Here is a 14,291-nt window from a genome sequence, read left to right as displayed (position 1 = left end):
ACCCTTAAAGCAACCAGGTTTTGGAGAAGGTAAAAGTGTATTTGGGCTGGTGAGGGCCATAGAACAGTCACTGGTGTTTCTAAGGAAGGAATTTGACACAAATGGAGAAGGGAACAGTCTCAGAAATCATCCGTAATATCAGAGTATTACTCTGAGCGCACCCTGAGAACACGCAGGAGCTGTGCCAATACTAGGACTTTCCTCACACAGTTGCCTTTTCTTGCTGATGAAAATATAAACAGAAGCAGGGTACTGCTGGAATACCAACCTGCAGCATAGCAAGGCCACTGAGAATAACCCAGGTACCAGGTAAATGTCTGCACCAGAATGGAGTAAGAACAACAGGGAAGTGGAACTGGGTACATCAGATACCAGCCATCTATTTATCTTAATGTTCAATTTCAACAGGCACAAGGGGATGGAAGTCTAAGTAACATGTTGATTCCTACCTCCTTTACCAATATGAGGCATACCTTGGTGACTGAAAGACGCTGGATTTTTGCCATACTAATACAAATGCTATAAATAGACTTTGTCAAAAAAACCAGCCCTCCTCCTGACTCCATACCAATTTCCTATCAGATTTTATATGAGCTCCACGAAGGGATCAGGAAATGTGCACTGCTAAGCACTACAGGCAGTAGGTGATGGGTAAATAACTTTTTTTCTCCCAGTGCACATTTGATAAGGTGAAGGACACTCAAATACACATCGTTTTTAGCCAGTACACAGAGACAGTGCCCCTAGTCTTAGGTCAAATGCCACAAAATACAACCAAGCCCTTCACTGAAGGAATGCTGTTAGTCAGTGTAGGAGTGCAGATGTATTTTTATCTAGTATTATAGGAAAATATTTGCCAGGGTCAGGCTTGTTTTCACAGAGGGAGCAGCAATGGGCATTTCCATAAATAACCAGTTAGGGATTCCTCCTACAGGTCATCTCCAGAAACCCAGCATCAAAGGTTTATCAAAACCAGCATTCTCAGCAGAGGTTAGACTGTCCCCTACTGCCCTCTGCCCAGGAACCCATCCCACTGGCACCATTCCTGTCACTCCAGGACATGCAGTGCACCTGGAATTTAGAATCCAGGACTTGCACTTTAAACAGCTCTGAAATGTAGCAGGGGCTAACTCACAGGAAAAGGAAGGATCCTTATCCTGTATGAGACTGAACACCCGTCACGGATGATTTGGACCTGGACAGCACCTTCCAATTCACAGCAGAATTCAGGTGCTTCACCTATGAGATACTTGCAATGAAAAGCTTTCCCAAAGTGTCCCAAAATAAAAGTCCAATTTATGTGCTGCATCAAACCAACAAAGGCACTTACTCGCAGCGAGGTCCCGAATAGTGAGGAGGGCACTTGCAGGAGTAGCCATAAACGCCATCGATGCAGGTAGCCCCATTCAGGCACTGGTGCCGCACACAGTCATCCACGTTGATGTCACACCTCTTCCCAATGAACCCCCGGAAGCATTGACACTGGAAATCTGCTACTGCATCGACACAGTCCCCGTGCACACACGGGCTGGACTGGCAGTCATCAATGTTAGCCTCACAGAGCAGCCCCCCCCAGCCAGCGCTGCAGGCGCAGCTGAAGGCATTGAACAAGTCCTCGCAGGTACCAGCATTGAGGCAAGGGCTGGAAGCACAAACATCAGCCCCAGCACAGCCCAGCTGGATGGTCCTTCTGCTGGACTGCTGGAACTGCTCTGCCTGGGGGTACGAGAGATGGGCAGTGAATGGCAGGTAGATCCCCCCGATCCTCACTTGTCCGAGGCAGCCAGTGAAGTTTTCAGCTACAACAACGAGCGCGTTGTTCTTCAGGAAGTCCAAGTTCCCAGCAGTTCCCTGCAGAGTCATATTAACGGAGTCATCCAAATGAATGAGCCATCTGGAAGAAAGGGCAGATGGCTCCTCCATGGACACAGAGATGGTGTGCCAGGCACCGTCCGTGACGGGCTTCTGACTCAGGAAGCTGACACTTTCGATGCTATTCCCACTCCTGATGTCAACAAGCAGGGAGGAGTTCTTAATGGCTATCTGGAGGGAATCCACTTCTTCCACAGCCCGAAGCAAAACAGCATCTTCATCCCTGGTTCTGAAGTCCACGTGGAGGCTGCTCAGAGTTCTAGTCACTGATGCATTGGTGGTAAACTCAATGGCAGCATAACTATCAAATGTTGCATTAGACAGACCTAGAAATAAAAGGGGTGGGGTAGAGCATAAGGGATTTGAAAGACAGTTGGAGTCATGTTTGAGGCAGACCGATGGCAAACTCCTGGCACCTTCTCTCCTTAAGAACCATGCAAGCTTAGTGTGAGTAGGATTACAGCCCTAGCTGCTGGCATCCTTAAAGCCCTTCCTGTTTACAACTGCACCTCTAATAATAATACCCAGCTCTTGTGTAGCAATTTTTACTCAGCAGTCTGCACAGAAATACTATTCCCCTTTTACTGCTAAAAACCCTGCAACATAAGTCAGGAAAGTGACACATCCAATGCTGCTGAGGCGGGATGGCAGAGGTGGGAACACTCCAACACCCAAGTTCCAGGGCACTTCCTAGCCACTAGACATCCCTCCCTCCACGTCAGGGCATCATTAGCCAATTAGTCTGCTTATTCTCTACGGTTCTGTCTTAGGAGAGAACTGAGACACATTTGCAGCACTGAACTGGTCCTATGTGGTGAAATAACCCGAGATTCTAGAAATGGCTGAACCTTACAGAGAGCAGGATGGTCCTTGCACTGCAATGATAATAAGGTAGGCAATCATTCCGCAAAAGTGGATATGTTCCCCCCTGATCAAGTCAAAGTAACAGAAGAAAACACCTTTGAGAACCATCTTTGCTCTATCACAACCTGCTGGTAAATCCATAAAGTGCATGCTGCCTGCAAGAGCATGTACCTGGGCATCACTCCATTCCCTTTTTGTGGCATGGGTTTGTAGTTATTTCAACAGTACAAACTAGGAACGCCAATTATAGACAGTGAACACTGGGGTTTTACCATCAGATCAGCAGAACAGTACTCACACACATATCCTGCTGGAACATCTATACAGGTGGTAGCTTCAGGACATGGGTCACTTTCACACCAGACTCTTTCTTCACAAAATTTCCCAGTGAAATTTGCTGGGCAGCTGCAATGGAAGTCATTCCAAGTGACAGTGCATGTGCCCCCATTCTGACATGGTTCAGACTGAAAAACAAAATAGTGGAATTTAGAGGCAGGGTAATTCCTCTTTAGATCTAAGAGAATCTGGTAGAAGGAAATGTGACAGCAAATATTAGTACGAGCAGAGCCTGAAGAAAGAAGGATAATTAAAATAGTGACTCAAACAGCAGTGAAGAAAGCACAAGGGTCTCTCCACAAGAAATTCCTGAGACCCTTCCTCTCCCTGTGTGTGCTGGTGATGATCAGACACTCCCCCAGGCAGAGTTCCATCAATCTGGAAAAGATCAAAGCACTAAAGCAAAGGTGAGAAACAGAACAAACAAGCTGCAATGCTCCTGGAAAGCTCTGTTACTAGGACGACACGCCTAATACCAAAGGCATGACAATATGTTATAGCACCATGAGCAACAAGGGCAAAATTAGGGAGTATGGCCACCCCACCTTCGTGTGTAGTATGAAGGAGAGGCAGCTGCTCATCTAAGAGCACTATGGAGACAGTTCCTTGAACCATCCTTGCTGAAGCAGCAAATTCCTAGGGGAAAGAGGTTGTTGTGCAATTGAAACAGGAGGAAGGGAGGAGCTGGAAAGGTTACTGGTGAGAGGCTGGAGACTGGAACAAGCGTGCAGGCTCAGCAAAATGGAGATAGGCCCCACAAGAGTGGGACTGCCCAAGTTCTACAAACTACAAAAACTACAGGGGAGCTAGAGAAAACTTGGTGGTAAAATTGTATGTAGGTTATTGAGTGACAAAGGAGCATATGGGACTATGTGTCCTTCAATACTTAAAAAAACCCCCCACATTTTCCTGGTATCAGCAACAAACTTTTCTCTAATCACAGAACTATAATAAACAACTGCACACATGTAGAGCCATGAGAGACATCATACCTTGCAGGTGTTATCAGAGATGCAACCATTCACCAGATTACCACTTTGAGTCCTATTGAGTTCCTGTGGCAGACTGTAGTTCTCAACTTGAAGAAGCTGTATTTGGTGGCTGTTCAGCTGGAGGTCTTGCAAACAGCCTTTAAAATAACCTCCCCACACATCTGCATTGTCTGGGTTAGGATGCCCACCTATATACACTCCATAACCAGCTAGAAGTGGTCTTGCTACGAGCTGTCCCAACTCCACATAAGTGTCCGACTGGTGAGCACCAACAATTCCTCCTTGGAAAGACAGAGCTACCAAATGTCTTCTCCCATCAACCAGATTTTCTGGCAATGTCACAGTATCTGCAGACAACATCTGTACCTGCAGCCTGCCATTCCTCAAGTACATGGTGAGGCAGGGGGCAGTTTCGTTGCTGATCTGCAATAGCAAACCATTAGGTTTCCGAGTCCGAATGAAAAAGGAGATGTTGAAGTTTGCACCAAGGTTGTCAGAGAGGGTGAAAGAGGCAAAGCTGGTGGAATTCTCTAGGCCAAATGTTGCTGCTGGGCGCTCTGGAAGAGAAAAGAAACACACAGCAGCTCAGTGACAAGGGGAATGCAGCTGGCACAGGGATATTCTAAGCAGCAGCTCCGTGTGAATGGGGTAAGATTTTCCTCCCGAGCATTTTCAACATGGATCAGGGTAATTGTGCTGTCTCCCCACACAGGTCTGTGAAATTAAAAAGTAGGTGAATGTGTCCTTTGCTTTCTCTGGAAGGCATGAATTCAAGCACCCAAGTCACAGAGGGAAATACAAGTCTAGCAGAGCCCTTGCCATGTAGCGAATTGACTCAAGGACTTTTAACCTACAAAGTTGCTTTTAAAATTTGTAAATTTGGTAACAGCAGAACCACCTTGTCCTCACCATGCTTTGGGCTCAGGGGTGAAACAAAAAACTGGAACACTATTACTATAAGCCTTGCAGGAACAAAAGAAAAATGCAAATAGATGCGATTTTAACTCAAAACTGTCAAAGAGCTTCCTTTAACACTGTGTTTTATCTATAAAGCAATACATTCCTCTTCATCCTCGACTCAGAAGCTCAAGATCAACTTTTCACAGTAAATGAACTTCCCAACCCTCCTGCATTCACATAGGTCTGATACAAAGATAAAGTCAGAGCCTCTGGCTCAACAAGGAATAACACCTGCACCACAAAACTGACAATCATTCCTGCAGGAGCAAGTGACAGGAAAGGGATCAATGAGAATTTTATTCACAGAGGGTTTGCTTTAGTTTTCTCACTAGTCAAGTAGAAAATACTGCTTCCAGAGCTAGCATCACTGCTTATCTGGTATCTTTAATGCTTATCTAGTATCTTTAAAGCATGGGTGACAGAGGAGCTGGCAGATGTAAATCACGTGGCACTTACCATATGAGCAAGCTGGGCCTCCGTAAGGCCTGGAACAGTCACACCTGAAGGCTGACCAAAGATCCACACAGAGGCCTCCGTGGAAGCAGGGCTGGGAGAGGCACCACTCGGTCCGGTCACAGCCCCACTTCACTGGGGAGGACCCACCCGCAGGCAGATCCGCTGGGAGCACAGCCTCAGTGTCTACCTGCAAGTCTTCCATGCAGCCAACAAAGCCTTGCTGGCTGTGTGTGTTGTTGGCCATTGGATCCTCAGCACCTCCAACATACATGTTCGGGAAGGTATGCGGGATCAAAGCAGTGCCCTGTGGGACAGGAGAGCTCTTCAGGCAGATACCTGCATCACAAGAGTCATGCCAGAGCTTTAGCTCCATCGTGCTGTGCAGAGCAACTTCAACTTTATGCCACTGGCCATCATCAACTCTCAGACCCTCCAGGAGCAGCAGGTACCCAACATCCTCCTTCTTCAGTCCTGCATGCAGAATGCCATCATAGAGCTCCAGGAACAAGTATTCAGCTTCATGGCCTCGGTAAAAAAGGATAGCGCTGGGCAAGGTGGTTCGGAACCGGAGGGACACGCTGGCAAGCTGATCTCCTGCTACGTCCCTCCTGCTCTGATTGTTCACGGGCAGCTCAATGAGGAGATACCCTCTGGAAGCAAAGGAAAACGTTGTTGGTGTTGAGCATGTGGCATCATAGAAACCAGGCTGGCACTGGCACAGGTGGCCGTGACTCTCAGCTTGGTAGGTTGGGATGCACAAGGCCTCATTTTGGCAGTCGTGCGTCTGGCACCCAGTGAGCTTGACAGAGCAGTTCTTCCCTCCCCATACAATGCCATCCTGGCTAGGGGCACAGTGGCAGGTATAGTCAGCAATGCCATCCTCACAGACAGCTCCATTCTTGCAGGGACCCTCCTCACACTCATTGATGTTAACAGCACATTCCACACCTGCGAAAGAGATTTAGAAATGGGATCTCACTGCAGGGGATTGTGACTCCCTTTCCCAGACCAAGCCTGGCAGGCACAGACTGCTCTCCAAGCCATTCTCTTCAGGAAACCACCAGAAACCAAGAGCTCTCAGGAAAAAGCCCCAAGCTCACTACAGAGTGGCCTAACACTGACCTGAGAGCAAAATAACCCCATACTTCTGTGCTGTCCTCCAGATGCTGCAAAGAAGGGGCTATTTAGAGAGCTTCAGCCAGTCAGCTCCCATCAACCAAGAGACTGTCCTCTCCCAGACAATCTCTAACACCACAGGTAATCAACATGCAGAGGACATTAAAGAAATATAACAGCACAGAGAAGGATTTAATGCTTCTTCCATAATAGATTTGCTACGCTGAAACTCAAATTAAGTCTATAGATGTGACCAGAGCATGCTCCAGGCACTGCTGTTGCAGACAGCATTAAAATGGGAAGTTATTGGAAAGCCTCAGTTAAGAAAATTCAAATTCCGAGATGATCCTGAGTTGTAAAACACTCACAAAACTCGATTCACTACCAAATAAACAAAACATGCTCCACAGGCATTTTGCCATACTTGCACTAAGCTGATTTCAGTTCTGTCCAGAAGTGAACTGGGTAAGAAGTACTGCACTGCAGTCCATCCGTCTCCTGGAGGCACATGTATCCCAACAGGGCTCAAGCAAATTACAAGACATTACACTCAAATCTGGCTAATGAAATTCTGCTGTCATTTTCCTGAGCATCTCCAGACTGACAGAAGAGCCCTTCTGAACCAGTTCACTTTATCTAGCCCATAACACTGGTTTTCACTAATCTTCTGAGACAGTCACACAGATAAACCAAGCATAGATTATCCCAATCTAATAGCATTACCCGCTCGAATCCAGCCAGCGAGCACAATGAGGACAGCGGAAAGAAAAAGAAGGAATTCGCACACAAAGGAGGGGAATCAAAACACAAAAGACATTTGGAAAGAAAAGCCACTAGACAGAATGTGCTTGTCAAAGAGATTAGAGAGTTGCCTGAGGGGAAGAGATGAGGGGAGATGGGGCATTAGGAGCACTGGAGCTGGACTTGATGTGTGATAAAAAAGGGAACTTAGCAAAGAGACAGGCTTCTGGAATCTTGATAGTTTGTCCCCCTCATGCTCCAGCAATGCCCCACAGTCTTGCACAAGCCTCTAGAACCCTGCTCTCTAACCAAGCTGCTTTACTCCTTCCAGCCCCAGTGTTTAGTGCTGTTACCAGTGCTGTCTCTGCACACTGGTGAAGCTTCCAGCTCCAAAATGTTGGTTTGTGTCAGCGTAGAGACGGAACACGTATGGAGCTCTGAAAAGCACTGAAAGAGAAACAGAAGGCTCTGGTAATTCTGCTCTTTCCAGCTATGCCAGAACTGTTCTGTAGGCAACATTACCTCAGATTCCTCTAAGAATTCCTCTACTGACTGACCTAAGCTGCTTTAGAAAACTGCTGCATAGTGCCTATGGAAAAGCACTGAATTTGGCCAACAACGTCTGCCTTGAAGAAGAGCTCAACTGATGGACAGATTCACAGTTGCTAATACTACCTCGGCACAGGCTCTTTTCTCCAGCTTTCAATGCTGGGCTTGCTCAGCACACAGAATCTGGGGTGTGATCTTACTTGTAAAGGAAGCAGCAAGGATAGAATTCAGATTTCAGCACAAAGCTATGCGCAGACTTGAAGGAAATTAATTGGAATAAATGGACATCTCTCAGCTTGGAGAATCCCACTCTGGGAGAAGATGGGAAGACTTCAATTGGAATTAAGAAAAATCAGTAAAGCAGTAGAACTATGTGGCATTTTCTGAGTTATCAGTGGGCTCTCAAAAGTGTAAGAAGCAAATTTGCAGTCGGATTTAAGGGAGGCAGCTGTTGAATGGTGTCAGAAAGACAGGTCTGGTACAGTCCCAAATCCCTGAGATGCTGCTCATTTCAGCTCAGAGCCGTTGATATTTACAGGGCAATGAGGAGGATAAGATAGCATCAGTTTGGATAACAAAAGGAGGGATGCTTTCAATCTGTGCATTTCTGAGAAGGCTGGGAGGCAGGGTGGGGAGCCCCATTTTCCACATCACATTCCTGGCCTGACCACATCTCCCTTTCCTCCGGCCAGTGTGCTCTGCCCATTGTGCAGCAGCAGGAATCTGGCCTAGGCAGCTTCCCAGCTGATACCTGTGGGCTGAGCGCTTCACACCAGGTGGCAAATTAGTCCCTATGGTGAGTGCACAACCCCAGGCTGGTGGCTAATTAAACAGCAAGCTTTCCCATGGGATGCAGCTGGTTTGATTTTCTTAGATTAGTGGTTTGAAATGGGTGAAAAGAATAAGCTGACACTTCACGTCTTTACACACTGCTGTCTAACCTCACAGCTTACAAACAGGCAAAGGGAAGAAGCATTCAGCAGCAGGAAAGGAGGGCAGAGCAGCAGGAAGAGAGGAGGGCAGCTCTTCCTAGAGGAACCAAAACCACAAGCATAATCTTTGTCACTGTCATTCTGCAAACAGCCAGCCCTCACAGGACTAAAGCAGGAGGAGGAAAACACCTCTAAAATGACCCCTAAGGTATTCCTGCCCTCCTAGAAACCAGCGCAGAGCCAGATTTGAATTGGGAGCAGTTTTTAAAACAAACTGACAACAGAGGAAACTGCAAGAGCTCTGGGAATCTGCCTAACAACAATTTTTTCCTGGAAGCCAAAGTTACCCCTTACTGAAGTTACCTGTGCTACATCACTAACTCCTTATATGCCTCTTGGTGACATTACCCTTCACCACCCAGCTGTCTCACCCTCTCTCCTCCTCCAGTATCTCCAGTGATTCTTGTCAACTGGGTTTGAAAATCTCCAGTTTGTCAAATTCTTCAGTTACACCAAAACAAAGCAAAAGGAGATTTCTGTTGCATGTTGCTTCCTGGGTGCTCATTTCAGTGCCACTGATTAGTCTGTAATTTTAGGTTTGGGCTGCAGATGACAGAGTGTAAATGAAGAAAAGGATAACAGCAAAATAAAGAAACTTTTCCCTGCTTCAGAAGAATAAGATTTTTGCCATGGGCCATTACAGTATCCAGAAGTACAGAGCATTTCCTGAATATCCATTATTCCAATCTTCTCCAAGACATTGACAGTTGTGTCTTTGCAAACCCACTGGAAAGTGGATATCAAGAAGTTCAAAACTAATGTGTTCTTCTTAAGAGAAGCTGAGGCAACCCTTTTCAGGTCTATTGAAAAGAATAAGAGGGTGGGGACAACTCCACTTCACAAAACCAAGTTACTCTTAACCTGTTCTTCTCTGTTGCCTTTAAATTTCTTAGCTCAAATGTTTACTATTATTTGAACCATCAGTAGGAAGAGCATTGTTGCCAACCTGATTCATCACATCATTAGGAGACTTCAAAATACTTAATGAGTTTCTTATCTAGTTAAAGACACATACACAAGCCAGTGGAACTCGTTATCTGAAAATCAGACAAGTGTTATTTAAAAGGCTGCTATCTGGAGACAAGTATTTTCAAACATTCCAGTTAATTTAGCAGTGTTTAAGCTAACAGTCCCAAGGTAACAACTCACAGGGGCTGGTGCAGAAACACACACTCAGTAGTTACTGAGCTTTTAGAGCTTGCAGTAGTTTCAAATACAAATCTAGTCACTAGATTCTGAAGTGTTGCCCATGTGGTGAGAATAGTCTTGTTTCATAAATCAAGTGTTACTAAAATCCATAGAGATCACCATTCCCTGAATGAAGGTGATGATTTACTGACTGCTATTAATAAGGACTCATTGTATACAGTGTATAAATCACATACTTCAAACAGATACATAATAAGTTCAAAGAATAAGCATACAGAAATCTTCTAATTTAGCTGTCATATACAAAAAAAAAAACCCCTTTAAGGACGAGGTCTATTCATGGGCCCAATCTTGAAACATGGGAGTTCAGGAGGGCTTCCCGGCCAGCACCGGCTTGCCCTCTCCCGTAAAACAGCAGAATTCCTAGCAACCTTTCCCTGGTGCATCCTAATTAGGGTTTGTATTATTATTATCAAAAGAAAAAAGGCGGGGAGGGAGAGAGGGGGAAGAAAGAGAATTAGCTGCAAACGGACCCGACACAATTATATTTGCACAATTACTGCCATGGCAACACGCTGCTCTGACCTCTCCCCCACCGCGCACCACTAAAGGGGACGGTGGGGGAGGAGATGAAGAAGTGCACAGGCCACCAAAGGGGTTGTCCTCGGAGTTAAAACAAAAACTGCTTCTCAAGAAAGGAGTTTTACATCATGAAAGAAAAAAGGGAAATTGCAGAAATGTCTCTAAAAAGCAAACCCAGCGTTTCACAGGACTACCAGGAGACACCTGTGTGTTTACACAGCACTCTGAGGCCAAAACCAAGGACCCACGCCTTGGAACACCCCGGGTTGGATCACTGCACCGAGCAGGGCAGGACTGCAGCAAGGATGCCCACAGAGCATGCTGACAGCTCCGCTTTCATCTTGCGGCAACAAGGAAATTCCTTCCCCTAAAGTTTCCAAAACAAAACTTTAGGTCTCTTCAAAATAAAAAACATTCTTTTCTAGTCAATTCCTGTTCCTTCTCATGCTTCCAGCTACCACTAATCGCACAACCAGCTCCCTGCCCCGGGCAGGCACGCAAACATTCAGGACACATTGCAATTACTCTATAGATCTCATTACCTGCTAGCAGAAAAATTCCCTTCAGGATCACGCTAATCAGCACAGATTTCATGGCCGACTCCTTGTGGACATTTGTGACAGTTAAGGGAGAAAAAAAAAGGGGGTGAAAGGGGGAGGAGGAATGACAAAAAGGCCGGACTGAAACGGCAGAATGTGTGTAAGCGCTCCCTGATGCCAGTCAGACAAAAAGGGATTGGAGATGGAACCAGCCAATATAGAAGAGCCCTGCTCTGCAGCGAGATCTAATCCAGCCCGGCTCTAAACCTCCCCAGCTGGCCCCTGTCAGTGCTGACATGAAGAATGTGGTACTCACAGGGCATTCTCACTCAGTGTGTTGCAGTAATACCCAGCACTATCCACAGCATTAGCTCCAACACTAAAATGTCAAGAGACAATCTCTTGCCCTCACCATCTCCCAGGTGAATCCACCAAATTCCAGAAACAAAGCCCAAATATGGATTTTTCTTTTTATAAGCTAAGCCAACACACTGCATTTCCACCACTGTGTAATATCCAAACCATACAAATAAGGAGAGTTCCAAATGCAGAGTGCAACCTGGGCTCCGCTGCGCATTCAATACCAACTTAATCAGGGACCAGCCCTTCACGTAGCATCCTTCTTCCATGTGCCCTGTTCTGTGCTCTGGTGAGCACAAGCATTTCCACTCTGCAATATCCATGAAGAAAAGGCTCAAGTTTTAATAAGCATGATCTATTTCTCTGAACTCAAACTGAATGGAAGGAAATTCCCTGCCTTACGCTGACTGTACTGGTTCAAACACAGGACTGCAGAATCAAAACTCTCTTTCCTCATTAGCCACCTTATAAAATTAGCTGCTGCAATCTCTTCTTTTTCTTCTGTGTTTCTGGGTTTTTTAATGTTCACATTGTAAAGTTCCTGGAGGCAGAATTGTACTTTCATGTTGTAGGGAACCCAGAGAAGGTTCTTATTTCTGCGAAGAAATGTTATCTGGGAGCTTTTCCCCCAACTTGGAGTCTCTGTTAGTATCAATGTCAGGCCCAAGCAAACAAAAACTCCCACAGACAGAGTCTGGAATCTGCTTTAGCAGTATCACTTTAAGATATTAAAAGAAAGCATTCCAACAACTCTTGTAGCTATTTTACTTTCTTCATTTCACTCGATCCAAACATGCCAGTAAATTTACACAGATATTTTAAGTGGGAGGGATACGGTGAGTATTTGTTTGGAGTCAAAACTTCTCAGATAGTCACATCTGGGTCCTATGCACACAGAGACCTATCCTAGCATAGATTTTAAATACTATCTCCATTAGCTAATATGACCCATCTGTTATTGTTCAAGAGAAAACAAATGGGTAGCTTGTGCCCATTCATCTGCCTACTGCAACTATGAAGTGTAACTGTGAAGACTGGAGAATGTTAAATTCCTTTTAAAAGATCCATATTTTGATTTATACATACACACAGAGGTATACATTTACACACAGAGTCTGCGTACGGCTGATTTCAAATATATCATACCCAAATCCATGTAGCACAAGTCAGCACAAATTCTGATCACCTGCCACTCATTGCGTCTTTTCAAATTCATTACATGAAATATTGCTAACTAGAGACTGTGATGGCTTCTTTTCCCAGGATCAGTTTAAGGATATATACAGACCAGGGTTCTCGTAGAAAGATGAGGATGGACAAATACACAGTCATTGACAATTCTAAAGAGTACAGATATATATATATATATGCACAAGATAAAATACTTGAATAAGACCTCTTCTAAGCCAAAATCGTGGACCACTGAACATCTGTTTTAAACTACACACAACTGAGTAACTGCTTAGCTCCTTTAAAACTGGAAGATTCTAAAGAAATTAAAAGAACCAGATGATTCATTCTCTAGAGGTTTCAAGTCCCCATTCTTCCACGCTGGCAGTCATGCAAGTTACAAGATTCAGTCATGGGGTTTAAATTTAGAGAAGTATCTTGTTCCTAATAATTTGTAAAACTTCTTGGAGGAGGTCAAGATAAAGAACATGAAATATGTCAGAAGGATCTTAGCAGCAAAATGTTACAAAATGGAGAGAGAACTTTGAATCTGACCCCTTGAAGTCATCTCTCCTGGTAGGCATCACTACAAGACTGCCATCTCACCATACACAGAAGAATTCTTCTCTCTGAGACACTGCTCCGGCCAAGTACTTGCCTGGCCTGATTCTAAAGATGACATTAAGCTGGGCTTCACCCATTTCAGTTAGTAAGGAAGTCAAATTTAACTCTTAAGAGTTGCTCCACCACTAATAATCCTCTCAAAAAGTCTTTAACCATGGTGAGCTGGCAGATCTCAGGCTGTCCATAGTCGGAAATCTACAGGGCTAGTTCAAAAGCGATTGTGCAGTCGCAAGCACCAGAATCTCAGAGGACACTTTTGATCAAAACTCACCTGACGCCTAGATACAGCAGGATCTAGACTGACACGTACGCTCCCGTGGCATTCCAATCAGATAACAGTAAAGTCAAAAGGTCTGATTAACCATGGAGCTATGATCCAGAAGGGAGATGCAATGTGGAACGGAAGGGACGTGTATGCGGGTCTCACAAAGTGTTCCCAAGCTTCCTTCAGCTATATTTACCAAAAGGGATTCTGTTGAAGGGGTAATAGTCCTCTAATCTCTTTACTATCTTAACCTTTTAGCTGCCCTTTCTGTAGAGACTATATCTCTAAAACAAATCTGACATCAAGAAATAGCTGCACAAAAAAATTAAATCTATCCAAAGGTGGTTAGAAGGAAGAAGCATCTCCCATTTATTTCATGACCCACGACCCAGGAATTCCAGCCTATTTGATCTTGGCTAGCACTGTTACAGATAACCATTTATAGCTAGCTACACAGAAGGTATCCCACTTCTTTAAGGACAATTGATAAAGACATTATGGCTGAACAAAGTCAAATGGTCAATAAGCACTCCAATTATATTGAGACACATTCACAGTCACAATCGCTCCCGAGTTTACCACCACATCACCTTCTGATTCCTCACCAAGTTAGAGGCATTCTTCAGCCATGTGCAAAACAGCTCAGAATTTCACCATGATCACAAGGTGCCACTGCCAGGGGATGTCTGCAATTGAAATGATGCTGCTCTTCTCCTCTCACCCA

At 45.1% G+C, this 14,291-nt stretch overlaps 1 protein-coding gene across 13 annotated transcripts in view; it reads right to left on the bottom strand.

The window, feature by feature from the left end:
- The window catches only part of CRB2 (crumbs cell polarity complex component 2), a 61,735-nt gene that overhangs the window by 4,098 nt on the left and 43,346 nt on the right, over nucleotides 1-14,291 (bottom strand). For all 13 annotated transcript variants that reach the window (XM_030507226.1, XM_030507227.1, XM_030507221.1 and 10 more), the window contains 4 exons: nucleotides 5,481-6,428; nucleotides 4,065-4,621; nucleotides 3,035-3,200; nucleotides 1,331-2,198 (listed from right to left, as the gene is read on the bottom strand). In XM_030507226.1, coding sequence (XP_030363086.1) covers nucleotides 1,331-2,198; nucleotides 3,035-3,200; nucleotides 4,065-4,621; nucleotides 5,481-6,428 — 2,539 coding nt within the window. The remainder of the gene's footprint in view (nucleotides 1-1,330; nucleotides 2,199-3,034; nucleotides 3,201-4,064; nucleotides 4,622-5,480; nucleotides 6,429-14,291) is intronic.

The sequence above is a fragment of the Strigops habroptila genome, chromosome 15 (assembly GCF_004027225.2).
Source record: "Strigops habroptila isolate Jane chromosome 15, bStrHab1.2.pri, whole genome shotgun sequence".
NCBI classification, from domain to species: domain Eukaryota; kingdom Metazoa; phylum Chordata; class Aves; order Psittaciformes; family Psittacidae; genus Strigops; species Strigops habroptila.
Note: the sequence above shows the minus strand (reverse complement) of the source record. Positions and strands in the feature narration are given on the sequence as shown.